At 42.6% G+C, this 27,486-nt stretch overlaps 1 protein-coding gene across 1 annotated transcript; it reads left to right on the top strand.

The window, feature by feature from the left end:
• Window positions 1–8,727: 8,727 nt before the first annotated feature.
• LOC142488219 (uncharacterized) lies at window positions 8,728–22,436 on the top strand. Its single transcript, XM_075588592.1, has 4 exons — window positions 8,728–8,917; window positions 10,309–10,386; window positions 10,750–11,561; window positions 22,365–22,436. The coding sequence occupies exons 2-4, from the start codon at window positions 10,338–10,340 to the stop codon at window positions 22,434–22,436; spliced, it is 933 nt and encodes a 310-aa protein (XP_075444707.1). The 5' UTR covers window positions 8,728–8,917; window positions 10,309–10,337.
• The last annotated feature ends 5,050 nt before the right edge of the window (window positions 22,437–27,486 follow it).

Below are 27,486 nucleotides of genomic sequence, written 5' to 3'. Positions count from 1 at the left end.
ACAATTTGCTAGCTGCAATTTCACTCACTTCAGCAACTTACATACAGCACTTGCTAGCTGCAAATTTACTCACTTCAGCAAAAGGCATTAGCTTTACAAACAGCACTTGCTAGATGCAAAATTTTTTTTTTTCTTCAGCGAAACATTTTGGTTTTCTGTTTGGGTTCAGGGTGCTATTGCATCCACACCTCGCCCATTCTCTGTGTATGCTATAAGCACAACTGATATACGCAGTGGGACAGACTTCACTCATAGCATCTGTACTTTAGTTCAGCTGGGCGGCCATTTTAAACCCCCGCATTTATTTGCAAACCCACAGACGTTTTAGTGTTGACCCGCATTCTCCACCATATGTGACAAACGCCCCTCTTTTGTAGCGCTGACGTCTGTCTGGGTTCGTACCGACACAGTCTTCTAGGGTTATTTATACAACAAACATGAACATGCAAAGTATTACGTTGCTTAACTCAGGCTTCTGTCAGCTTTATTTTCATCCAAGTAAGGTACTGCAGCTTTAACATGTGTAGGCAGGAGGTACTCTGACATTTAACCTTCAGCGGTTTACTCATATCAGTGTTATAGCATTTCACACAGTGTCACTTTTAAGAAATAAAAACCAAATCGTATAAAGAAATCCTATCCCTTTCAGGGAACTAACTACACATCAGAATCAGCCTCTAACTGCGAACTAACTGGACCAACTAACCTGGTTCCCCAGCTTAAAACAATGCCCTCATTTAGGGTCACTAGATACAGCACAGTCTTTTAGCAACAGCAATAAACATTTGTTTTGTCTTATCTGTTCGTGGTGGGAACACGGTCCCAAGTGTCCAGGCAAATCCTCTGGTACTGTGATACTTGGAGGGGCCGTCCACCCCGAAACTGGATACAGGGGAGCAGCGATACCCCCAGCCTCCAGGCTCTAAGGAGAGAGACTGAAATGCAAACCTCTCTGCTCTAAATACCTGTGCAAGTGATTAGAAGAGCAGGTGAGGGAGAACAAGACCCATTGTAATCTGTGGTCTGGATTTTCCATCCAGCCGTCTGAGTTAATGTGAAGCTGTGGAATGGATCATTTTTAACTATTCCTGCACTTTCTGACCTAAAACGGGGCAGAAAGCTGCCTAACATCTTTGGACTATGTCACAATATATATATATATATATATATATATACAGATATATAACAGCCCCATAAGAATGTCTTATCTGTATCTTGTAGCTGTAGGGGAAGGCCTCTCTGATATCCTGGGTCTGCACACTTGTGTGCTAACAATATCAGGATCCAGGTTTAGAAATTTGTCCCCTTTGTCTTGCAGTCAGCCTGCAGTCTCTTTGCAGCTCAAGACATCTGTTTGTCCCCCAGGTCATATAGAATAGAGACTAAACTCCTTAAACTAAACTTATTTGGACATCACCTTGTACATAGACAATCATAAAAGTATCCAAACGGACTTTTTAAGAAAAAACATTCTAAGAACTCCCTCCTTAGTGCACAAAGTTACACCCAAGATCTCTAATTAAGAGTATTCCCAGGGCACAGTTTGTTAGATTAAAGAGACTGTGTTCTGATAATGAGACATTTCTCTTACAATCACAGATTATGGTTGATCGATTTTTAGTCAGGATCTACAAAGAAAGGGACATGCATGAAGCCTTTGTTCACACAGACTCTTTAGATAGAAAGGAGCTTATTAAATATAAATATTCTAAATCTCGAACATATCATTATTCTGGTAATGATTCTATATGCTCATCATTTATATCTACATATAGTAGACAATCACAATCTATTCGCAATATCTTTCTCAAACATTGGAAAACACTTTCACTAGATAGAGACATTGCGTCTATTGTACAGGAAGGTCCCAGGTTTGTTTATAAAAAAAGTCAAAACATTGGCATCTCACGTCTCACCTAGTCTCTATAAGTCTAGTCTCTATAAACCTAGTCTCTATAAACCTAGTCTCTATAAGTCTCTACAAGTCTCTATAAGTCTCAACCCCAAGATTCCCATGTACGAGGCATTCCTAAAGGCTTTTTTGCCTGCGGTAGGTGTTCTGTATGCATAAACTGTATGCCAAATTAATAAAACAATATCTACCAAAAATAATAATTTTCGGATTGGGAGCTTTATAAATGACCATACTGGCTTTGTCATTTACCTCATACAATGTGGCTGTAAGAAGTCATATATAAGTCGTACTATTAGACCTTTGACGTTTAGAATACAAAAACATTTAAGGCTAATTAAAAAGAAAGATTTAGCACATCCAGTGGCCACAGGGCAGCATTGCCAATATCACATTTTCTGGTCTGGAACATGTTCCGTTTCACCCCATGGTGGTGATAGACAGAACAAACTTAATATGAGATAAATGTATTGGATTTATACCATGAACACTTTATTTCCTGCTGGTATCAACATTGAGTGGGAACTCAAACATTTTTTGACCAACTAAAGTGTTCATGGCATTTTTATTATTGTTTGTCCGATTTTAGGATTAATGTCTTTATCCAAGTATCATATATTCTGTCCTTGTCATAGCTCATTATTTTGGGTTTATTTACTGTTATGGTTTATGATTTAATATATATTTTTTAATGGGTTACCATTATTATTTTATAGTTTATAGGTTGCATATTATATTCAGTTTTGGCACTTCATTATAGGTTATATTAGGTTTATATTCTTTTACTTTTGTTCTTTCATTCATCAATTTATTTTTGTTTATATTTAGTTATTTAATTAATTTGCTATAGTTTAGCGATCAATAGTACTTTTCTTGTTGCTGTTTTCAATATTGCCATATAGTGTCTGGTTTTCTAAACATAGTTATAATGGTGATCTACCTAAGGATACATTTATACTAATGTTAGTTTTGGTTTTAAATGTATGTTTCTATGTTCCACATGAATTGTTGTGCTATTCAACTACCAATGATTCTTACTATTAGGTTGCCTGGCCATCTGTGTTGGGGGTGTTTGCATACACTCCCCTCTGTGCGTAAGTTTTTATCATTATGTAGCAGGTGTGAGTTTACCGACACACCAATTACCTTCTACCAATCATACACGGAGCATTACCATATAAGAATCACTTGTAGCTATACCAGTTACTCTTTGACAAAGTCCCATTGGTGAGACGAAATGCCTCAGAGCTACTTTGTGGCATGTTTGTTATCTTCTAGTGCACATTAAAGATATTTTTTTACTAATTGCGCTTGGTTTTTGATCTCATCCCTACGGACGGCTGTGAGCCGCCATTTCATCATTTTTTTTGTTCCCCAGGTCAGCCCAGTTGTGGACTAGGGAACTCTCTGGTTTGTCCTTCCTGGGTCAGCTCCAATTATGAGCTCAGGAATCCTCCTCCTGTTTCTGGGAACAGGCTTTTTCTATAGTTCTGTCACGGTAGTGCTGCCTGAAGACCAGACCCGTCCCTTTACTGGGGTGGGACGTATAGTAATATGCACCCGCAGCAGAGGAAGCGTGTCCGGAGTTTGGTAGTTTGCGTAGCCAGGCCAGGAGACTTAGTAAGAGTATCAGAGATACCTGCCGGATCCAGAGATAGAAGGATCATATTTGGTGCCGAAGCTGAGGGTCGTGGAAGAAAGAGGTCCGGGCGGTCAAAGTTCAAGCCGAGATCGAGGGACGAGAGAAGCAGCGTAGTGATGAGGAACTCAGGGTCGAGAGCCAGGAGAGGAGTCATAAGCTGAGCCGGGTCAAAACCTGAGAAGCACAAAAGCAAGTAAGAGGAGATCCACACCAGGTAAGCAGAAGCTATGCAGAGCAATGATTCCAGGGAAGAACTGGAGTAATAAAGGTGGGAGAGCCAATCAGAGAGGTAGGTGGAGCAGAGGTGTGCCGTGGAGCATAAGTTGATAGGTGTGCGCTGTGATCCTGAAGCGGCATCAGCTGTGAAGCAGGGGGGCATGGGTATGGCTGGAGCGAGTGCTGGGGGCATGACAGAGCTGCCAGTGCAGGGAATAAATTATAGCCTGGAGCGCGCGCGGTGTAAGACTGTCCCGCGCGCGTCCCAGCCAACATGGCGGCCGCGTGTGTCAGCGTTGGCTGACACGGAGCCTGCCTGCGGAGATGATACCGCTGGGAGGGGGAAGGGGAAGCAGAGACAGTCCCTGGAAGAGATAAGGAGGGGTTGTGATAGCCCTGCTTCCTTAACTTACCCCCCCCCCCTTGAGGATCGGCCCCAGGACGATCCTTCCAAGGTTTCAGCGGGAACTTCTTGCGGAAACGATCCAATAGAACAGGAGCATGGATGTGTCCATGGGGAAGCCAAGTTCGCTCTTCAGGACCATAACCATTCCAATGTACGAGAAACTGGACTTTCCCCGTGGAGAGACGGGAGTCAACTATGGATTGGATTTCGTACTCTTTGTGTCCTTGGACCGATACTGGATTGGGTCTACGTAGCTTATCAGGAAAAAGAGTACTTCGCACAAATGGCTTTAACAAGGAGGTATGGAAAACATTAGGTATCCTCACGGCTGGAGGAAGCTGGAGGCGGAAAGCCACAGGGTGGATTTGCTCCAGTATGTTGAAGGGGCCCAGGAACTTAGGATCTAATTTGGGAGTAGGAGTTTTCAGACGGATGTTTTTCGCTGAGAGCCAGACTTTATCCCCGGGTTTATATCTGGGGGATGTTTGGCGATGTCGATCTGCCTGGAACGTAAACTTCTCTGCAGACTTCTGGAGAGCCGACTGGATTTTGGTCCAGGAGTCCTGAAGTACGGTGACCTGTTCGTCGGCAGCTGGAACTCCTGAGGAAGGAATGGAGATGGGAAGACGGCTGGGATGGAATCTGTAATTTATGAAAAATGGGGATTCTTGAGTAGACTCATTTTTCGAGGAATTGATGGTGAATTCAGCCCAAGGTAGCAATTCAGACCAGTTACCCTGGGTCTCGGACACAAAACAGCACAGGTACTGCTCCAAGGTCTGGTTGACTCTCTCAGTCTGGCCATTCATCTGTGGGTGATAGAATGCAATGGGAGAGAGAAATGGCAGAGCACAACCGGAATCATCCAAAAAAGAGAATTAGGAGGAAAATGCGTTATCCATAAAAGGGTTTAATAGTCATGGAAGGAAAAAAGGCAAGGCATTACCCTACCAACATGTTTCGTGCTACACAGAGCACTTTATCAAGGCATACACATCCTATCATCATTAACATATTTAAAGGTTAAAAAGTAATTGGCTTACCAATCCTGAAGCATATCTAGGAGCCACCCCATGATCTGGCTGATGAGACTCTGGTGTGGGGTCAACAAAGCACGTGCCCGTGCCCCCCACATGCAGCCCCCGCATCCCACACGCAATCCTGGGCCAAGAGATAGAGAGCCGAACTGTCACGCGCTTGCGCAGAGGCAGCAAAAGGCTTCCCTACTCATGTGACCAAGAAGCGTGCCTAAGGAGTGAGGAAGCATGCCGGACGCGCGCGTGCCCGCCAGCGTCACCAACCATATTTATTCTACTGGTGCACATGCGCACCTCACAGGGAAGAAGGAAGAGAAGGGAGAATAAACCTCTCGATCCCTCCCCGTTGCCGCGCGCATAGGGGAGTGAACACTGGAGCCCCGGGTGAACGCGCTTGTGCAATAGCAGCCCCTGGGCTCCCCGTGTTTCCCACAGTGAGCGGGGCCCGAGGGAGGGGGAGAGAGAAGGACAGCAAGGGAGAGAAAGGAAAAAGAGAGGGAAAATATGAGGAAACCCAAAGGGGAGGAGGGGGTGCGCACCAGCAGAACCATCAGCACCAGACCAACATGGATGGGAACCTAACAATACCAATAATTAAATAAAATAAAATAAACTTTATTTAAAAAAATACATAATGACGAACACATTTGCAAAACAGTAATTCATAAAATCAGAGAGGGAATAATCTGTATATAAAAAACATAACTTAATTTATGTATATTATAATGCTTTGAACCCAATCGCTAGTGGGAGCTACTGTAGTTCGTAACACATTTATGCAGGACCTACTGAAAAGATGACATAAAGATCAATATGAAATTATAACACGTGAATAATAACATACATATCCAATAGCATAAATGTGAAGAAAAAACAACACACAGATATCAACCATGGCTTGAGAAAATAATAAATAATACATATACATGTATATATTATTATATTATATAATCAACTCAATTGGATGTTTATAAAATGTCAATAAACTGAGTGAAATAAACTACAGTCCATGGGTACTGTGTTAAGGATATATCATAAAGTGATTTTAGATGCATATCTTACTGCTGCGGCCAAGTTTATTCGAGCATTTGCCCGTTCTTGGCCGCAGCAGTAGCCTGGCGCGCGCCCGAGGGTGACGGGCGCGCGCCGAAGCAGCGGAAGAGCGCCCTCCGATCGGGGCGCTCTCCCTACCGCTGCCGGGTCCGCCGGGTCCCCCGGAACCCCCTGCCGCCGTCCCCCACATCGCGGGACACCAGGGCTCCCTCGGGGAGCCCTGGACACGCGTGCAGGGGGCGCAGGCTCCCGAAGATGTGTGACCGCGCGTCTATGACGCGCGGCACGCCGAGGGGCGGCCACTAACAAGCCGGGAAATCTCCCGGCTTGCGGATCTGGCCGCACTGCAATTAAGTGTGTCGGCAGTGTAAATTTATCCTTCAGATTTTTTAGGATATTCTTTTATCTCCTTTTTATTTTTATTTATGAAATATTGAGAATGAAGAATAAGGATAAAAATAAGAAAGCGGATAGTGTGGAATGTTGGAAATGTGCCAATTACAGCAGCAACAAATGGATCAAGGAGGGAAAAGGAAAGACAAATCAGTACACACAGAACAGGGAAATGTTGGATAAATGGATCCTCTATATGAATCCAAATCAGTGTGTACTCACAAGATACATCAGAGAATACCCATATATATGTATGTGTATGGGATCCCAATAAGCAAGTAAATGGCTAAGATCCAAACATATAGACTTATTTCTCTAGAAAAGGACCCAGGTCCCAATCTGAGTTCAACCCAGATGGAACTCTCGTCTTTAAGGTAAATATCCAATAAAGTTCCCGGCGGTCTAGAGCATTAACCCTGTTGCCGCCTCTGGTGGACTGTGGAACATGTTCTATTCCTGAAAAGGAAAAGGCCCCCACACTCCGGGCCTCATGCAGTAAGCGACGATTATGTGAAATCGGCAAGCTTATCGATTAGTCATGTTATTGGCGTTTTTCCCTCTCCGTATGCAGTAAGTGCCGAATACATTCAAAATCAACCAGAAAACAAATCCGCCCACTCTCACGATGATGAGCCGATCACACACAGGTGTATCGGCGTGCGTGGCGGGGTGCTGTTAGGTTGCACAATCACAAATCTTGCTGAATCAGGCGAAACAAGCATGTTTTTGATTGCGCGCCATATTTAAAGGCAACGTGTACTGCTAATCATTCTCTGTGTTGTTGGGAGTGAGAGAGAGAGAGAGACGCACAGAGCTGGACGATTGAAGATTTGCATATTGACTGAGAGACTTGTTGTGTATTGGGTGAGCTTTGTCCTTTGTTGTTTTGTTTACATCTTTGTCTTGTTTTATATGTGGAAGTGGGTCGTGTGATTGCCTGTACATTTATTGTCTGTTTTTTGTGAGTGCTGGAAGTATGCCCGCAAAGCGTGGGAAGAGTGATGCTGGTGGGAGTGGGAGTGCTACTCGTGGGAGTACGCGTCGGAGTGAACGTACTGTTCAGGGGAGTGATGTTGCTGGTGCACCGAGTGGTGTTGCTGGGAGTGGGAGTGCTGTTGCTGGGAGTGGGAGTGCTGTTGCTGGGAATGGGAGTGCTGTTGCTGGGAGTGGGAGTGCTGTTGCTGGGAGTGGGAGTGCTGTTGCTGGGAGTGGGAGTGCTGTTGCTGGGAGTGGGAGTGCTGGTGCTAGGAGTGTGAGTGCTGGTGCTAGGAGTGTGAGTGCTGGTGCTAGGAGTGTGAGTGCTGGTGCTAGGAGTGTGAGTGCTGGTGCTAGGAGTGGGAGTGCTGGTGCTGGGAGTGCTGCTGGTGGCGCAGTTGCTGATGGGGTGTCTGGTGGTGGCGTGCTTGCTGGTGGCCAGCTTTTGGAGGCTCTTCCATTGGAAGAAGGAGAGTCCAGTCAGCACCAGCCAAGCTCTGACCCTAAACCTGCTCGGAAAAAACGTGTGGAGAAGCCACGTAATCCTCGCTTCAATGACCAGGAAAATAGGGCTCTTGTCACTGGCATTCTGGAGCACTATGACAGTCTCTATGGACATTTAGTAGGTAAGTGTAACTTTACATTTATTATTCAAATACATGTGATCCTAGGTCATCTGAGTTTTGTTCATATGCAAATATGGGTACACAATATCTTTCTATGTTCATTAGTGTGGAAACACAGCTTTTTATCATGCCTTACAAGGACAAATAAACACAGGCGGTCAATTTGCCAGAACTGCATACAATATGAATGCAACCTTGCTTACATGTATAGGTTTAGTAGTGAATGCTCATGTGCTGCACATATTACACATAAAACAGCATGTTTGCTATCTCTTGGAACAGCTAGCAGTGTAGGAAACTGGTGCTTATATTATTATTCATTTACCTCATATCTTTTATATGTTTTTCAAGGGCGGACAAGTGCAGCAAGCAAAAAAGAAATGTGGGACACAATAGTCATTGGTGTCAATGCCTGTGGGAATAGTGTCAGGGACAAGTATCATTGTCGGAAAAGATTTGATGATATTAGGTCCAAATTGAAAAAGAAAATACAAGACCAACGCGTGCATGCTACTGGCACTGGAGGTGGGCCCACACCACAACGTCTCATATTGACTCCATTGGAGGAGCTGCTTCGGCCAAAATTACTTACCGTCGTCGTGGAAGGCTTGGCTGGTGACCGTGACATTGGAATTTATCCGTCACAATTTCCAGCAGGTGATAAATATTACTGTACTAGGCGTGTCGTTGCTTACAGTTATTTTGCATATTTACACTGCTTTTTATACTGTCTTCACAATATAAGCATACCTGCATCTATATATGTATATGTCTGATTCTGTATATATATATCTCAAAATAGACATATATGTTGTAGTCCTACTAAAAGCAGTAACTAATATAGCACGTGCCATTGCGTGCTCATTTACATGTGAATTCCCAAAATGCATTGCTGCAGTGGAAGCAATTGATGGTGGGCGAAGATGGGGAACAACAGGGTAGTACACATGTGTAACACATGTTAATCAGAAATTATTACTAGCTACAGGTACAGAACAGAAATATGTAGAATATTATTGTGTATTTTATTGATTTTACTCCGACAAACATGACATTACTGCCTATTTTAAGCATGCATCAAAGAAATTGCATGTAACGGCCTACAAACATCACTGGCACTAACACATCTATAGTTGCTTATGAAAAGGTCCATTTTTGCTTTATGTCATATACAGACAGCATAATGAGGCACACGTATCATATGTTATGTCATTGTTTTCATAACTTAAACACTGCAGATGACTACTTAGCTCATCTACCATTGTGTTAAAGCAGCTGCAATTAATATCTCATCACAGCATACACTTCAACAGAGGGGGTGGGGTTCAGCACACACACTAATTACAGCCTCATTTCACGGTCAACTTAGTTCACACCATTTGCACCTGTTTCAAGTCATTGAAAGGTGTGGCTGATTAGGCTTTTTGGGGAAGGGAATACCTTTCTTACAACCTGAATAGCACAACTGAAGTTAATCACACTCATTTGAAAGCTTAACTCTAGCTACTAAATGCCCCAACAACTCATTACTTATCAAAGCGTACGTCACACATTAGTTCACTCATATCTATAGTTGAACTACTATGAAAGACACATTATCACACACTGCATGTGTTGTCTTGTTGAGTCACAGCCACATTCAGGTGTGCCACATCTTCGATTAATGTACCACACATATCCTCTACCAAAAACAACACTTTTTGCAATATGACCACCTTCATGATAACCATTGTGAATGGTCATCTCATGATAGTTATGTACATTATGATACTGATATCACTACACAACATATGATTTTTATGTACTCATTTAATCTATTTATCCTCACGCATTACTGCAGAAACATAGTATGTTGTATGTTAGGGAACTCAAAAATTCTAAGTACACAGGCATGTACAGTGTTATTACAACTATTTATGTTCACTTTCACACACATTTTCGGTTAAGGAACTGATGTTGTTAGTTAATCATAAATACAGAACATACAATAAGTGTTTGTTCAATATTTACACATGTAAATGTAAAACTTATGTTATTGTTATATATAGTTGCCCCTGGAGGACATGTGTCACCTGAGATGGAACAAGTGTCTTCACCTGGGTCAGCCAGCTCAACACTACTAGAAGGTGAGTGTATCATTTGCTGGCCATATAATATGTGCTCTTCTATATGTTATGTTGTCATGTGCATTATTTGTTTTGCACATCTTCTTTAAATAGGATTACTTAGTGTCAGTGAAAATTAAGTGTAAGGCAACATGTATTGTGTTAGTGATGTTAATTATCATGTAGGACTTCTGAGTTTAGAGCAACTTTTCATTCATTCATATTTCATACTGAGTCCAAACATTATTCGTAAGTCAAGGTAGTTTTTAATGAGGTTATAAAACGTATGCTAACATGTTAGGTGTTACTTAGGACACAGTACAATTACATAGTAACACAGCATACATTAACATGCCATTTAATAATGTGTACATTTCTTTTTAGAACATCATGGTGATGAGGATGATGAGTATGATGAGGATGACGCCACAGAAGAGACTGAAATACAATCATGTGACCATGAAGAGGTGCCAATAGAAACTGTTGTACCGCCAAATCGTCCATCAACTTCCACATACGATGCAATTGTAGCTTCTGAGGGAAAAATAGTGGACGCAGAAAATCGTCGCCATTCAGACATGATGACAGTGCTGGAAAGGATGATTGGACTGCAGGAAGAAACAGTATCACAATTGGCACATCTCCACAGAGTCTTCATTGAAGTGCCTAAACAGTTGCAAAAAATCAACACCTCATTCGAAGCATTAGTTGTTCAGCAAACACAAGCTAATTACTGGAGAATGACTAATGTACCACAATTCAACACCTCCCAGCCAGGATCTGTTCATGCAGGTCAGTTTTCACCACATTCATCTGATATTCATTCACCAGGCCCAAATGTTACCGGTCAAGTAGCAGACATTGCTGTGCAGGTTCCTGATGACATCCTACCGCTGCCATCTGTACAAATTCAGCAGCAGACACCTACAAAGGAGGCGACAAAAACAAAACAAGACACACATGAAACAGACCAACCATCACTTGTGCAGTGTCTACCAACTTGCTCACATGTGTCACTGGGCACAAGCCCTGTCCGTGAACAGTCACTACCCAAAAGCCCTGTAGGTGAGTCGCTGCCCAAAAGCCCTGTAGGTGAATCGCTGCCCAAAAGCCCTGTAGGTGAGTCGCTGCCCAAAAGCCCTGTAGGTGAATCGCTGCCCAAAAGCCCTGTAGGTGAATCGCTGCCCAAAAGCCCTGTAGGTGAATCACTGCCCAAAAGCCCTGTAGGTGAGTCACTGGCCACAAGCCCTGTAGGTGAGTCACTGGCCACAAGCCCCGTAGGTGAGTCACTGGCCACAAGCCCTGTAGGTGAACAGTCACTGGCCACAAGCCCTGCCCGTGAAGTGCCAGAGGCCACTCAAAGTGGCTCTGTTGTGCCTAAAGTTGGTGGCAAAAGAAAAAGGAAAATTCAAGAGACAACAAGCAGGCCTGTTACTCGCTCGCAAAAGGAACAAAAAAAATAAATGTTATAATTCAGAAAATATGTCTTTGGCCTTGTTTTGTTGACTTCAGATTATCTAATTACTATTGTATGTATGCTGAAGACTGTGTTGTTTCCAAACTTTCAACTATGTTCTTGTACACGTGAAGTTTTGGAAATGTTAACACTCATAATTAATTGTGTTATAAATATTTATGTTGTAATCGTCTGTTCAGTAATGGTCCACCAGGAGCCAGTTGCTAAGTTTAGAGAAGCTGCCATTGACTTTGCAGCAAAACATTGCATTTGGGTGTGTTAATTGATGTAAGAATTGCATATGCATATTAGTCACATGCAATTATTAAAACACCTAAGTAAGTGCAAACATCTTTCTTGTACGTGTACAGCAGGATTATGTGTAAATTATTACTTACCTTTGCCTTGCTTGGCCATTGTAATTTTGTCCTTTAATCAGTTGTGTGTTCGTTTCTATAACATCTCAGAATGTATAATAATATATATACACACACACACACACACACACACACACACACACACACTGAGTGAGTGTGAGTGTGAGTGTGAGAGTGTGTATATATATATATGTATATATATATGTATATATGTGTATATATATATGTATATATGTGTATATATATATGTATATATGTGTATATATATATGTATATATGTGTATATATATATGTATATATGTGTATATATATATGTATATATGTATATATGTGTATATATATATATGTATATATGTGTATATATATATATGTATATATGTGTATATATATATATGTATATATGTGTATATATATATATATATATATATATATATATATATATATATATATATATATATATGTGTATATATATATATATATATATATATATATATATATATATATATATATATATATATAGTACTATATAAACTGGTATACACAAACTAATACACTTCATGCTTCCTTGTGAAAACACTATTTTAATAATACAGGCCTAATGTTTGAGAAATATCCTAAGTATGAGACTCTAACAGTATTGTGCTTAAACAAATGTTTATTACTTAATTCAATCATGTTTCTCACCATTTAAATAGGTTTCATACAAGGTATACTTAATGCCATCAATGTTGTGTGTACTCCTGCAATATAAAAAAAAAAAAAATATTATATATAAATATATATATATTTTTATAAGAGATATATTTATATATTTATATATATATATATATATATATATATATATATATATATATATATATATACACACGTATTTAAACTCATGCAGACAGGGAGTTAACCAGACTTTCACATACACACAGAAATGTAAGCGGGGAAAAAACATTTCTTTTTGCAGGTGTGTTTTTACTGATATGCCTGGCTAAGAAATATTTTCACACACTGGTCTTTGTTAGTTTTCAAAAAAACACTATGTGAACGCATTCACAGTCTAGGGATGTTTTTCACAAACGAGATAAAAGAAGGAGAAATGTTTCTCCCACAGTCCCATATCACGAACCACAACTGTTAACCCAATTAGACAACCAAATCCAATTGGCGTTTGAAATAAGGAGTCAAAGTAGTTACTTTTGTTGACCTTGACAAGGAAAAACAGGAGTTTGTTAGCCATTCAGCACATTCATTTTGATGAGCAAATAACACAGACCTGCACACAGCTTTTGTGCTACTCAGACATGGCTGATGAATTCGTTAACAATATTAATCCCCTTTTAGGGTATAAGTACATGATCTGTGAAGCCATCTTGAACAGTCGCGGACAGAAAGCAAGCACACGCCAAATCGATGATTTCATTCGAGCAAAATATCCTTATTACCAAGACCGTAAGCATGCACGGAATTTTAATTCCTCAATAAGATTCACTTTATCAAGTAATGACTTTTTTGAACGTGACCAGGATAAGCTACAACACACCTATGGTTTCTGGAAGATTGCCCCGGAAAAACAATTTCTCCTGAAAGACGGCACTTATATTGTCGTGAAAGGCATATTTATTCCTAATGGCAATAGCAATGTATCCGCTACTACTGATCCGTTTGAATCGATACGTGCTGCAATATCTGCAGCCTCCATTCCTGAAACCCACATTGTACAAGAACAAAAGTACTATGATTATGTACCAAGCCTTTCAGCTGAAATTGCATTGGAATGGGAACCGGAAGAAATGAACCTACCTCCCGACCAATTATTTGAAGAAAGCAGTGGCGATTCCTATGAGCGCATCCTGGAGGAGATATGTGCCATACTGGATTCAGCGGTTGGTTTAAGCGTGGATGAAAATGGCTTGCATTTCTGGAGCGACCAGTTGCAGCCAGGCGAAGAGTTAATTCTAGAAGAATGGTAAATATAACAATCGTTATGCGTTGACTCTGCGTTTAAATTTTTTTTTTTTTTGTAACCACCATTTTCACTTTCAATGCGTGGATACAGCGTAACATTGCAGACTGCATAACATGTAGCGATCACAAACAAATTGTTTCCTAATACAGTATAGTAGGACCTGAAAGAGTAGTACACATTGCTGACGGAATAAATATACGTACTTTCCTATCCCTTTAAACATATTAGCAACATTTTACCATTACTCTAACACATACCTGTTTTGTTATCATGCAACATCTACAACATTGAAAACCGGGTCCACCACGTATGACGTGGGACCCTTGTCATGGGCCAAGGCGTCCTTAAAAAGGATTAGTGATGTAAGTCCCGCCCCCAAGCGACGTGCGCGCCTCAAAGCCTATTGGCTGTCATGTTTTGTTATAGTAACGGTAACTGCAGTGTGTGATGCGTGCGGCTCAGTGTTTGTAGGCGTACCCTGGGCGTTAGCCGAATGTTAATTGAGTGGGAGGAGTGTTAGCGTGCGTTTCACGCTGGCTTAACATGACGTCACACGTATTGCATTTGCGCATTGTGTTATCGGCCGTGATTTCTGTTCAAACACGTCTGTTTAAAAAGAATACAGATGTACTCGTTTAGAACGAATGTAGTTTCGTCTTCATTGTATTTGAAATAAAGATGTTATGTTTACTGGTATTTTCAACATGTATTGAACGCACAACGTACGCTTTGTTTTGCGCATGCGCTAACAGTTAGTGGAGCCAAGCGTGAAGTGCGTGCGCACACAAAGATGTGCGCGCACATCTTTCAGTATACAGGCAACGTTCACTTCTTATACATAGTTATGCCTGCTACAAATTTAAAGAAACATTACATACTGATGAACAGTTTTACTTCTAACATATAAGTGACTGACGTGTGTATCTACACAATCATATAGAGCTGCGTAACGCGTTGTCACGGATGCATATCTAGTAAGGTGCCATCTTTGACCATCATGTGTTTGCTGTATTTCAGAGATGTCGGGGAAGATACAATCGGATCAATGTATGATTTCAGAAGAGTCTACCTTTATATGAGATGATTGTGAGGAGGAGCCACCGACTACTATACTACATATGGAACTAATTTTATATTGCTTGCAGCGCTTATTAACAAACAATTAAAAATGTGATACCCTTATGCCTATATTGCATAAGCACTTAATTAACATAATGATGTTGCAAAAGAGTGCCTCATGAATTTTTATTGAGTGTTCTTTAATGACTACTAACATTTTATGACATGGTGTGTTTTATATATAACAACCATTCCCACTCTGCTAACACATTTGTGTATTATAATATGTAATGGAACGTATGACTGTCGAAACTATGTAACAATAATAATAATAATATGAGCATGTTCATGTATAGGGCTGCTAGTTGTACGCAGCGATTTACAGACACATGTTTCAGGCTGAGGTCCCTGGCCCGTGGAACGTACAAATGTTTTTTTGCCGCATGAGGCACAGGGAGATAAAGTGACTTGGCCAAGGTCACAAGGAGCCCACACCGGGAATTGAACCAGACTCCCCTGCTTCAAACTATCAGTGCCAGTGTGTGTCTTTACTCAGTGAGCCACTCCTTCTCCCAATGTAAAGGACACTTACAACCAAGTAGCCATTTATTTTTAAAATCTCTTGTTACATGGGTATGTAGATAAAATGGTTTGGGACTGTAGCAAATAATGTTACTGGCCAGATGTTATGGTCCCCTCCAATGCATGATGTTCTGAATATGACATCACCATCATGTTATGAAGTACGTTTCTGTGTATATTTCATTAACCTAACTAACTATAGTTTACTGTGTTTATTAATCGTTTAGAAATACATAGTATAGTCAATATGATGATATAAGCTACCATAATAAAGCTGGTGTTATCATTTGTCGGTGTTATACATGGATCCTACACCAATTGATAGAGACACAAACAGTTGTCATAAAAAGTGTGTCTATGCTAGTGATGAATGTGCTCCCGTAAGTAAACAAATAAGTACAGCTATCCCCTTTTCTCCAACCACCTCTATATTACATTAATGGAAATTATAAGGAAACATACATAAAATGTGATGAAATGTGAGTAATCATTTTGTAATACAATGCACATGAAAGCTCAAGAGTAGCTAAATGCATATACATGATACAGAAAGTACATATATGTAACATTTGTGTTTAAACCAATATGTTGGGTTTTTAGTTCCAATAATTATAGGAAGATTGAGGTAGCCACATCTTATGAGAGATGTCAGCAAATATACATACCATGATCAGTCATACTGGAGATATACCTATAATGCAAAGGAACAATATATAAATTGCAAACATTGACATGCCATCTTCAGTACCGTAAACAACACAGCAAAGTGTGTATTTGGTGTTAAATGTACAACACCATGTATATTTCATGACATTCAAAATGTAAATCAGCCTGGTGTACACATCATCTGGATGTACATGTTACACTGCACCAATAACATTGTATGTAAGCATACTAGAAGCATGAATGATTATGGGCATAATATGTGTTTTGTCTTAGCATAAGGAATAACACAATGCTAAAATATTATTGCTTTGTTACCCAAGTTGTATTCACATACACACAACTAAAGTACAATTGAAGAGGGATTATATAACCTGTGCAACAATAACATACCGGTGCCACATCCCTTTGTGCACACAGCAGAGAAAAGAAAGGTGTGCAACCCATATTCATCTGTGTCCTAACAGAAGGTTATATAAAGAAACATTATTGTTAATATAACATAATTAAACTATAAAAGTAGTACTAGGAACATATGAGTTTGTACTTACAAGAAAAAAATGAATTGATGAGATTCTGTCGTGTCTGGCCACCACTGGCTGTTTGTTCATTTTCAGCAGCTACATGGGTGGGATGCTCGTCTACCAAAGCCTCAGCTAGGTCTGACTGTACATTGTGCCTGAGTGCAACATTGTGCAAAATGCAACAGGCAAGGATAATATCAGACACTTTTTGAGGCTTGTATAGAAGAGCCCCACCAGTTCTGTCCAGACACCTAAACCTGGTCTTGAGTAGGCCAAATGTCCTCTCTATAACAGATCTTGTAGATATATGGGCTGCATTGTACCTGTCCTCTGCTTCAGTTTGAGGGTTTAGCACCGGAGTCAAGAGCCACGGCCTAATTCCGTATCCTGAGTCACCTATAATGAATGGAGCACACATAAGCTGACATTAGTGATCAAATTGTACAATGCCAACATTCCTAAATCAACATGTGTTTTGTGTTAGAACATGTAAATATGTACTCACCCAGCAGCCAACCAGGTTCAAAATGTCCCTCTTCGAACGCATGGAAGACTGAAGAGTTCCTCAGGATAGAGGAATCGTGACTGGAACCAGGGAACTTGGGTACCACATGCATTATCCTCATCGTCGCATCACATACCACCTGTACATTGAGTGAATGGTAGTGCTTCCGATTGCGGTACACATGCTCACTCTGACTAGGTGCAATCAAAGCAACATGTGTGCAATCGATTGCACCCAGCACAGATGGTATCCCTGCTATATTATAAAAGCCAGTCCTGACTTCCAGCCACTCTGTCGCCTCTGTAGGAAAATGAATATAATTCCTAGCGCGTCTATTGAGTGCATAGAGAAACTGGGTCAAGGCCCGCGAGAATGTAGATTGCGAGACCCCGCCCACTATGCCCACAGTTGTCTGGTATGACGCGGAAGCAAGATAATGTAATGAGCACAGCATTTTAACAAGCCCAGGGACTGCACGACCTCTGGCTGTGAAAAAATCTAAATCCCCCCTTATCTCCTCATAAAGAGCTAAGATTGCTGCTGAACTCAAACGATAGCGACTTACAATCTCCTCCTCACTCATCCCATCTAACAGGGTTCTCTCCCTGTACAGACGCGGACGAGGCACAAGTTGTCTCCTCTGTCTTCTCCTCTGATCTCCTGTCCCTCTACCTGTCCCTCGGCCTGTCCCTCTCCCTGTCCCTGTCGTATCCGCGTCACTGTCACTGTCCCTCGGTGTGTCCCTACCTTGCCCTATATGATTCTCTTGATCATCAAGCATGTCATAGAAAAGAATGTTCCTGCGTCTCCTAAACATTCGCAACATTTTGAAATGAGTAGCTGTGAATGAGCAGGTAATGTGCGTCCTTTAAATAGGTATGTGATGATGTCAGGTGACATAGTAAAATGCAAGGTGTTACATTAACATAATAAAGTACTTCTGTGGCAAGCTGTGTGCACTTGTTGTTCTAAGTATTTGTTGTGTGTATTCTGCAGGGAATGATGATATTTGGCAATGATGTGACGTGAAGCTTTGTACAAAGATTGCTTGCAAATAAATAGTTGCATGTGCAATGCATGTAACACTTGTGAACGCAAGAGTCAGTCATGTAATGAGACAAAAAGGCTGAGATTGACGTGGGAAAAGTTTTGTGTAACATGTGTAATTATCCATGTTATTGTGACATGTTGGCAACAATGAATAGTCGTGTGCATATGCATGCATTTGTGTAAGGAGGATAGTTGGTATAGAATGAGTTTACAAGGTGTCCCAATGATGAATTACTGTACATGTGTGTATAAGTTAGGTTGAAGTGCTTGTAATGCAACGGTTACAATGTAAACATGCAATGTGATTGAGCGTCCAATAAGTGACGTCATGAAAATAGGGAGGACCCAAAAGTATATGTAAACATGAGAATACAGATGTACATGAACGTTTAAAGATGCGTGTCACATTACAAGCATTGTGTAATGTAAAGGAAGATGAATATACTGTGTATGTGTGACATGTGTGACATGTGTGACATCATGTAAATAATTGTCGCTGAGTTGAGTAAAATGTGTGATATGATGTGAGGTTCTCCTTTAAGAGTGTAGTATAGTATTTTCCCTTGCCACATCATCACATGATGAGTAATGTGACCCGCAAATGCTGAAAACATGTAAAAGTCGAATGTTATGCAAATAAGACACGTCAGCTGTGACACAATGCAGGGAATGCCCCCACACTGTAATGCAAATCCCCCTTGTATTGTGAGCAATGAAACGTAAACAGTACTATACTGTTATACGTCCCCGCTCCATTGACTTCCATTGATGTACAGAAGATTTTTTTTTTCTAAGTGCCGTTCCGGCAGCCTTAGCGATCGTTCTCCCGTCCAAAATGCCAACTTTAGTTGGCGGGAGAAATCGGCCATAACATCTCAATTTCGTAGTGCCGATCAGCCCCGATAAGCTGTTTTTTTTTGTTGAATCCAGCCGATTTAAAAAAGTGGCGATCAGTGTCGAAAACAGGCTTATCGGCAGGCGACTGGCCATAACCAAATTATCGGCTCCGAAACCTGGCGATATGAAGCACTTATCGGCGCTTACTGAATCTCAAACCCAATTTTGGCTATAACATGGCCATATTTCCCTTATCAACGCTTACTGCATGAGGCCCTCCCAGAGCTACAGCAGGAAAAATGATTTGACACTGGATGAATAAGGTCACCCTTCTCTATGAGTCGCAAAGGTTCCAAGATTCTTGTTTTTGTTTGTTTTTTTATAACTTTGGTTTTATTGTGTTTTTCAAAAGCATACATGTACAGTCATAGCATCTGAATAAATTGTACCAAAACATTTCATTCTACTTAAACACGTATCCAAAAAGAGTGGGGGAAAAGGGAGAAACAGGAAGGAAGGGGGTGGGGGGGGGGGTAGGGGGTGTGGCACGGGCACTCTCCCGCCGGGTCGATTGATATTTGATATCCCCGACTCCGAGCTTCACCATAGCCCTGATCCTGTCTGGGCTCTCTCATCGGATGGGGGGACTAGTCTCCAGCTCTGATCACTCGCAGAGGGCGCTCAGGTCGCTAAATATCACTTGTAACACCTACTTCGGGCCCCTATCAAGGGAGAACGCATCTGCAACTATCATAGCAGGATGGTATCTCTCTCTACTTCCAGGATGTCCGTCTGGGCCAACCAAGGCGTCCAGGTTTTTAGGTAAATTTCGCCAGTGTCATTAACTAAACTCGTTAATTTTTCCATCTGGCATACAAACCAAATTCTGTTCCGAATCTTGGAAATTGATGGAATTTCGGGTTGTTTCCATAATGCTGCGATCTCACACCGTGTTGCTGTTTCGAAATAGGCAACCAATTTATTACTTGATTTATTCAATCCCAGTGTCGGCCTGTTCAGTAGGAACCGCCACGGGTCCAAAGGGATTTTGAGGTTAAGAATCCTCTCGAGCCAATCTCTAATTTCTCGCCATAGCGGTCTAATCCGCGGGCAAGACCACAGCATATGTAACAGGTCAGCTGTTCTCCGCACTGTCTACGGCACAGCGGGGAGTACCCTGGTACAAATTTAGATAATTTCAAGGGAGTGTGATACCAGCGCATTAACACTTTATATGCGTTCTCCCTTAATGTCGTGCGGATAGAACTCTTAGCAGTTGCCGTAATAATCTTAGCTCATTCCTCTTCATCCAATATTTCACCTAAATCCTTCTCCCACTGGTCCATGTATTTCAATTTGTGGTCAACTTTTACCCCTGAACCGATCACTTCTCTGTACAATTGCGATGTGAGTCCCCGGGTATCAGTCTCAACTAGACAGAGCTTTTCAAACATGCTTAATGGGGGTCTAGGGGTAACACTATTATAAAATGCTCGCAGTAGGAGGTATCTAAATATCTCTGAGGGGGGGAGGTTCTTTTCCGCTCAAATTTGTTCAAAGGGCTTAAAATCTTTTCTCCCCTCCAGATCTCGAAGTCTATGTATGCCCAATTGTTTCCAAATTGTAAATTCCTTTCTGTACTAGCCTGGAGCAAAATCTGGGTTGCCCCATAGCGGGGTCATCAGCGTTCCTCTAGATAAAAGTGTGCTCTTAAATTTGTTGGCCTCCCAGATAGCCAGCGAGTTAGCCATTGAGGCCAGCGGCTTTTTTTTATCAGCTTCAAGGCTGTTTTGGGTAACCAGATCAAGCTTTTCAACTCTATTGGGGAGCAAGCTTCACTCTCCAATGCAACCCATCTCTTCGAATCAGGGCTTGTGTGCCATTGGGAGATTTGGCATAATTGTTCCGCTTTGTAGTAGGATAGCAAACAAGGTACCGCCAGCCCTCCCGCCAATGTTGTTTTTTTTAGAATCATACCCTTTACTCTCGGCTTTTTCCCGATCCCATATGAATTTGAATATAGCAGACTGAAGTGAGAGTATGTCCTTCAGTCTAAGTAGCACCGGTAGTGTCTGAAACAAGTAAAGGATGTGTGGAGGAGATTCATCTTTATGCTATATATCCTGCCGATCCAAGATATTTTGAAAGCCGTCCACTTCCTAATGTCATCTTTTAGATCGCGGATCAGCTTGGGATAATTTGCTTGGTAGATACCGTTGTACTCTTTGGGAATGAGCACTCCTAAATATTTCACTCCTTGGTTCGGCCAATTAAAATTGAAGTTGATCTGTATCAACTTTTCTGTCTCTTTCGGGAGGCTTATATTCAGCGCTACAGACTTGGATTGGTTAATCTTAAAGCCTGAGATGTTATGAAATTTCCCTAACAAGTTGAAAAGGTTCGGCAAAGAGGTAAGAGGACTCGAGATCGTCAGCAACACATCATCCGCGTAGAGTGTGACTTTGTGCGTTTGTGTGCCGGTCTCAATTCCCCGTACATCAGGGTTATTTCTGATTTGGGCTGCCAAAAGGCTCCATGCACATTGCAAATAAAAGTGGGGATAACGGACACCCCTGTCTGGTGCCACTTTTAATTTTGAAGAGATCCGATGGGAAACCCTGGTGTATTACTTTTGCAGCCGGACCTCTATACAATGACAGGATCGCATTACTCACTCTGTCCCCGAACCCAAACTTTCCAAGCGTGGCTGTCAGATAGGGCCAGTCAATCCTGTCAAAGGCTTTTTCTGCATCCAGACTCAACACCATAACTGGAATCTTACGTGTATTGGCTATATCTATCAGATCAATAATCCGTCGGGTGTTATCTGCGGCTTGTCGACTCTTAATGAACCCGACTTGATCTGCGTGTATGAGTCTGGGCAGGATGTGACTTAATCTGTTGGCCAATAATTTGGCGTAAATTTTGATATCGGTATTAATAAGTGATATGGGCTTGTAGCTTTAACAATCTAATGGGTCTTTCCCAGGCTTATATATTACTGAAATGGACGCTTGGAGAATCTGTTCCGGGAACGCGGCACCTTCCAGCACTGCATTAAACATTCTGAGGAGATGTGGTCCCAGAAGCTTAATATATATTTTATAGTATAGGTTCGAAAATCCATCTGGCCCGGGAGCCTTTGATGGTTTAAGGTCATGAATAACCTAGTTAAGTTCCTCTATCGTAAAGTCAGCCTCTAGTATTCCCCTCTCCGATCCCTTCAATCTTGGCAGTTGTGAGCTCTTCAGGAAATCCCTCAGAGCCCTTTTCATTTTACCGTTATGTGCCACCTTTTCGCCGTTATACAGATCCTCATAAAAGCTCCTGAATTCCTCCACTATAAGTTTTGGGTTAGCTGTAGTGACGCCTGTTTTTAGCCTCAGCTCCCGTATGCTATAGTTTGGGTGTCTGTTCCTCAATTTGTTAGCAAGCAAGGTATCTGGTTTGTTAGATTTGTCATAAAATAGCCTCTTAGACCAACTCAGTGTGTTGTCTGCCTGGGAGGTCAAGACTAAATTAAGCTCAATTCTATTATTATGAATGTCTTTGAGAAGAGCCGAGTTATGACCCTGTTTATGTTTGAGTAGCTGTTCCCTTAGTTTAGATTTCAGGGTGGCAATTTTCTCGTTTCTCTCCCTCTTTCTTTTCACCGCTAGCTTAATTAGGGTCCCTCTCAGGGTTGCTTTGTGTGCCTCCCATAGAACTGAATGGGACCGAACACTACCAGTATTAATTTTGAAAAATGGATCTATTTCTCTGCCAATTACTTGTTCCAACTCTGGAACTTTTAAAAGGGCTTCGTTAAGTTTCCAGTTTGCTCCCGGTCTGTCCAGGAATTTTTGAGTGCACCGTAGCTCTATGGGCGCATGATCTGACCATGAAATATCATGGATCCCTGAATGGGGGATCTTCGGGACCAGTCTGCTAGAGACAAAGAAGTAATCGATTCGGCTGTAGGTGGAATGGGGATGGGAGAATAAAGTATAGTCCCTTTCTAACGGATGCATCTCCCTCCAGATGTCTACCAGTTGACTCTCAACCAGCCCTCCTTGCAAGGCTTCTATGTAACTTCTCTTGTTGGGTTTGTATGGGCCTGATCTATCCATTTTCGGATTAAATGCCACATTGAAGTCTCCTGCTAGTATTATATCTCCTCTAGCCACTAACTTTAATGTGTGGAAGAACTTCTTAAGGAAAGACGGGTCCTGCTCACAAGGGGCATAGACCGTAGCCGGCGTTATTGGCTGAGCTTTGTATGGTTCCCACAATCACTAGAAACCTGACGTCCCCGTCTTTCTTTCCCCCCCCTCTCCCTCCTCCCCTCCCCCTCATGAGTGGGATACTTATTAAATTATTTTATTGGGGCCGCCACAACTCTCTCGGATCTCGCCATTCTCCCCTGCTCTCCGCCGGTGGGTCTCCTGCTCCCGTCTGCTCCCCTCTCGGAGAAGCTCCGGAGGCCAGCCGGGCCCATTGCTCACTCCTGCCACTAGAGGGCTCTCTCAGCCGATCCTTCATCCAGCTTTGTCAGCGCCGCCATGCCGCATCACCCCATCAGGGCCTGCTGCTACCAAGATGGCCTTGCTGCTGGTTCCCGCCACCAGGGGACTTCTTCTCCCTCGTACTCCTCAAGGTAAGGTTAAAATGCCCGCTACGCTCCCTTCCCGCCACCAGAGGGACCCGTTACTCACAGCCTGCATTGGATGAAGTTCCGCGCCGGGGATGGCTCCTTTAAGTCCATGCTTTGGGGATGATTGACACCGGAGGGAAGCTTATGCTTGGTGTTTGCTCCCCGTCTGCCCCACACGCCTCCAAGACGTCTCCGGGTCTGGATCCTCTGCTGGACGCTGCTGCTCAAGACCCAGGGCAGAGACAGGTATGCAATTTTCTTTAGGAACTCTGCTCTCCCCTCCATGTGCTTCAGGGTGAATTTTTTATTACCATTAGTCCGAATGGAAACAGCCATCTGTAACGGAACCCATTATCATGCAGGGCTCTGGTTATTGCCGACAGGGCTCTCCTTTTCGACAGGGTTTGCGGGGCAAGGTCCTGAAATACCTGAAGTTTCACTACCTCAAATTCCAGGGATTTAGTGGCTCTGGCGATTTGGCAAATACTTTATTTTATTTTAAAGTAGTGCAGCCTAATGATTATATCCCTCGGCGGATCCCCTTGTTGTGGTCTGGATCGCAGTGCCCGGTGACATCTGTCAAACTGCAGTTCAGCTTCGGTCTTATCCGGCAGCATATGCAGGAGCCAACCAGGGGCAAACTCCTCTGGGTCCGACACCGACTCTGGGACCCCCCGCAGGCGGATGTTATTACGCCGGTCCCGGTTCTCAGGGTCGTCCTGTCTGTCCTGCATGTCTGAAATCATTTTATATAATTGGGCCGTGGATTTCTCATTTTTTTGTATTGAACTAGTGTGTGCATCTACTTTACTTTCAAGAGTGTTGGTTCTTTCACCTATGCTATCAATATCCTTTCTGAGCTCCCAAAGTTCTTTCTGGAGAAAGGTCTTCATCTCTGTACAGAACACTTTCATGTCCTTTCTTGTGACCCAGTCTTGGTCCGAGACCTCCGCTCTGCTCGCGGGTCTGCTTGTGGACCTTTCGCTCTCTGAGTCAGAGCCCGCCATTTGCCTGCTGTCCTCCCCTCCGCTCCCTTGCGTCGGCTCACTTTTTTGGAAGTAGTCGGTCACCACTGAGGTTCTCTTGCGAGATACAGCTCTCTTTGGCATCCTTGGGGGCTCCAGTGACTGAATTTCAGCTTTTCGCTGCGGTTCACTGGTTTTATTGATGTTTATAATTATATAATTATGTCGGTAGGGACGGAGCATCTTACTTAGGCATCCATACACCTAGCCACCGCGCATGCACCTCCCATAATTTTAGTTTCACTTTAAACAGTCTCCATTGCGTACCTCTGCACACATCCTCTTACATATGGTCTAAGAAGTGGGATGAGAGGTGACCCTTGAAGTTCAAAGGGGCCCCGGAGATTGCCTGTGAAAATTTTTGTGCTTTTGCCTGCATACAGTTCCTGCAAACAGCCTGAGCAACAAAGCAAAGAATCACATGCAGCATTGACCAGATTTAAAGGGCTACATATCCCAGCAGGAAAACTACACTGCACTGAAGAAAGCCACAATGCCACAGGTGGACTGGGAGGACGGTGACAGATGGTGACCCACCCAAGGAACTGATGCTGTGACCAGAGTCTACCCCACCACTGCTGCAAAAAAAACCTGGGAATTTAAAATGGCCGCCCATCCTGGTGTAAAGAGCCCAGCCACATGGAGCAGTGTCCCTTCAGGCCTAATTTAGATGATGAGGATGGCCCCTCCGTGGTTCCAGAAAAAGGCCAGCAGCCAGAGGACTATTTTTTTCAATTAACCAAGAAAGTACAGCAGCAAGCAATGCGCTGTGGACCCAAGGAGGTACAGAAGTTTTACTAGAAGTTTCCAGTATCACTGATGAGAAAGAATGCGTGCACAGTACTGCTGATGTTGTAAAACAGTCCCATTTCCAAGTGACAAAGGCGCTTCAGCATTGAATCCCTTCAATATATATGCATAAAACAGGACTGGATAGGGATATGGATAATCTTCTTGAAAGTAGTAAAGTCCCCAGGTGGGCCAATGTACCCTGAAGGGTAAGGTGTAAGGCTAAAAAAAACCTATCGAACCCTCATTGGGATGGTCCCTGGACTCACATTGAGCAATCATGAATAAGAAAGTACTCACAGAAATCTCTTAATTCTGAAGTCCTGGTAAGCGTGCAGCCTGGAGTAGAGAGGTAAATCTGAGAAACAAGGTGATTCTGGTGCAACAGCCAAAACTGGGTCCCAAACAGTTAGTATTAAAAATATTCCTTTATTGATCCATCTAAAAAAGTGGGTTAGTGCCTCCACTTTTTTAGATGGATCAATAAAGGAATATTTTAATACTAACTGTTTGGGACCCACTTTTGGCTGTTACGCCAGAATCACCTTGTGTCTCTGATGTTGTAAAACATACCAAAGTAAAGAAGAAAAAGCCTACAGTGATGCCTGTGAGAGCTACGAACTCTACAAGCAAACTCTGCGCACTTGTAGGACTACCACAATTTGTGGTTCTAGCGAATACAGTGACAACAGCTGCAATAGCGCCTCCCGAGGTCAGACAGAAAAATACACCTGATAGCCCCAAAAAGGAGGACAAGATGTGGCGTTCCTGTAATGAACCCAACCCCACAGAAGAGTGGCCCTTCCAGTCCAATACGGAGGAAGACATCTCTTATGGGGAACCCAAACTGAGTTACCCCCACAAAACACCCCAAGAATGGTGGGGGTGCCTGAACTCGGTACGAACCAAAAAGACCCCTCTCTATGATGATGAAGGTGATCGATAGGAGCAAGAGCGGGAGCAGCAGATCTCTGAATATTTACATCACCTAACGCAACTGCAAGGAAAACATGGCGGATACAGTGAAGCAGCTGAAGTTTCAAATAAATACAGAGACCCCAATATCCCTGATGGGACGGAGTAATCCAAAATAAAAAGGCGGAAAAAGAAAAGTGGGTCTTCACTTACCATGGAAGGAACAGACATGTCCACAGATCCCGTGGAGGAAAAGGGGGACCGAGATGCCCTACAGCCTAGAGAGAATGGAGAATTCGTCCCGCGGATGACCGAATATGCAGAGGGCCCAAGGCAGACGTCATGTACCCCAAAGAAGTGTCGGTCCGGTGCTAATAGTGAGAAACCCTCAACCAACCATACCAGGGAAGTGGAACCAGAACCAATGAGTGACGATCCCTTGACCAGCCCTGAAGCTGTCCTGCAAGCTGCCAGGTATGATTGTGATATGCTCCGTGAACAATTGAAACTGAAGAAAGATAATTACTCAGAGCTACAGAAAAATAACGTGGAGCTACAGAAGAATGTGCTCACAATTTACTCTTTGGCCAGGACAGAATTGGACAATCTCAAGACTGAGCTAGATACTGCAAACGCTACTATTACCGCCATGGATAAAAAGCAGAGTCAATCTGATAGAATGATTGCTAATCTGCAGCAGAAGTATGAGGAGGAACAGAAGGAGATTACAGTCTTTCAGCAAGAGGTTC

The sequence above is a fragment of the Ascaphus truei genome, chromosome 2 (assembly GCF_040206685.1).
Source record: "Ascaphus truei isolate aAscTru1 chromosome 2, aAscTru1.hap1, whole genome shotgun sequence".
Lineage (NCBI taxonomy): Eukaryota > Metazoa > Chordata > Amphibia > Anura > Ascaphidae > Ascaphus > Ascaphus truei.
The sequence above is the reverse complement of the archived record's forward strand: the minus strand, read 5'-3'. Positions and strand labels throughout refer to the sequence as shown.

Excerpts from the sequence above, each read along its gene's own strand:
- LOC142488219 (XM_075588592.1), top strand. The coding sequence starts at position 10,338 with ATGGAACAAGTGTCTTCACCTGGGTCAGCCAGCTCAACACTACTAGAA. Across the intron at positions 10,387-10,749 it reads CAGCTCAACACTACTAGAAG|AACATCATGGTGATGAGGAT; the intron begins GTGAGTGTATCA and ends ATTTCTTTTTAG. Across the intron at positions 11,562-22,364 it reads AATCGCTGCCCAAAAGCCCT|GCTTATATATTACTGAAATG; the intron begins GTAGGTGAATCA and ends GGTCTTTCCCAG.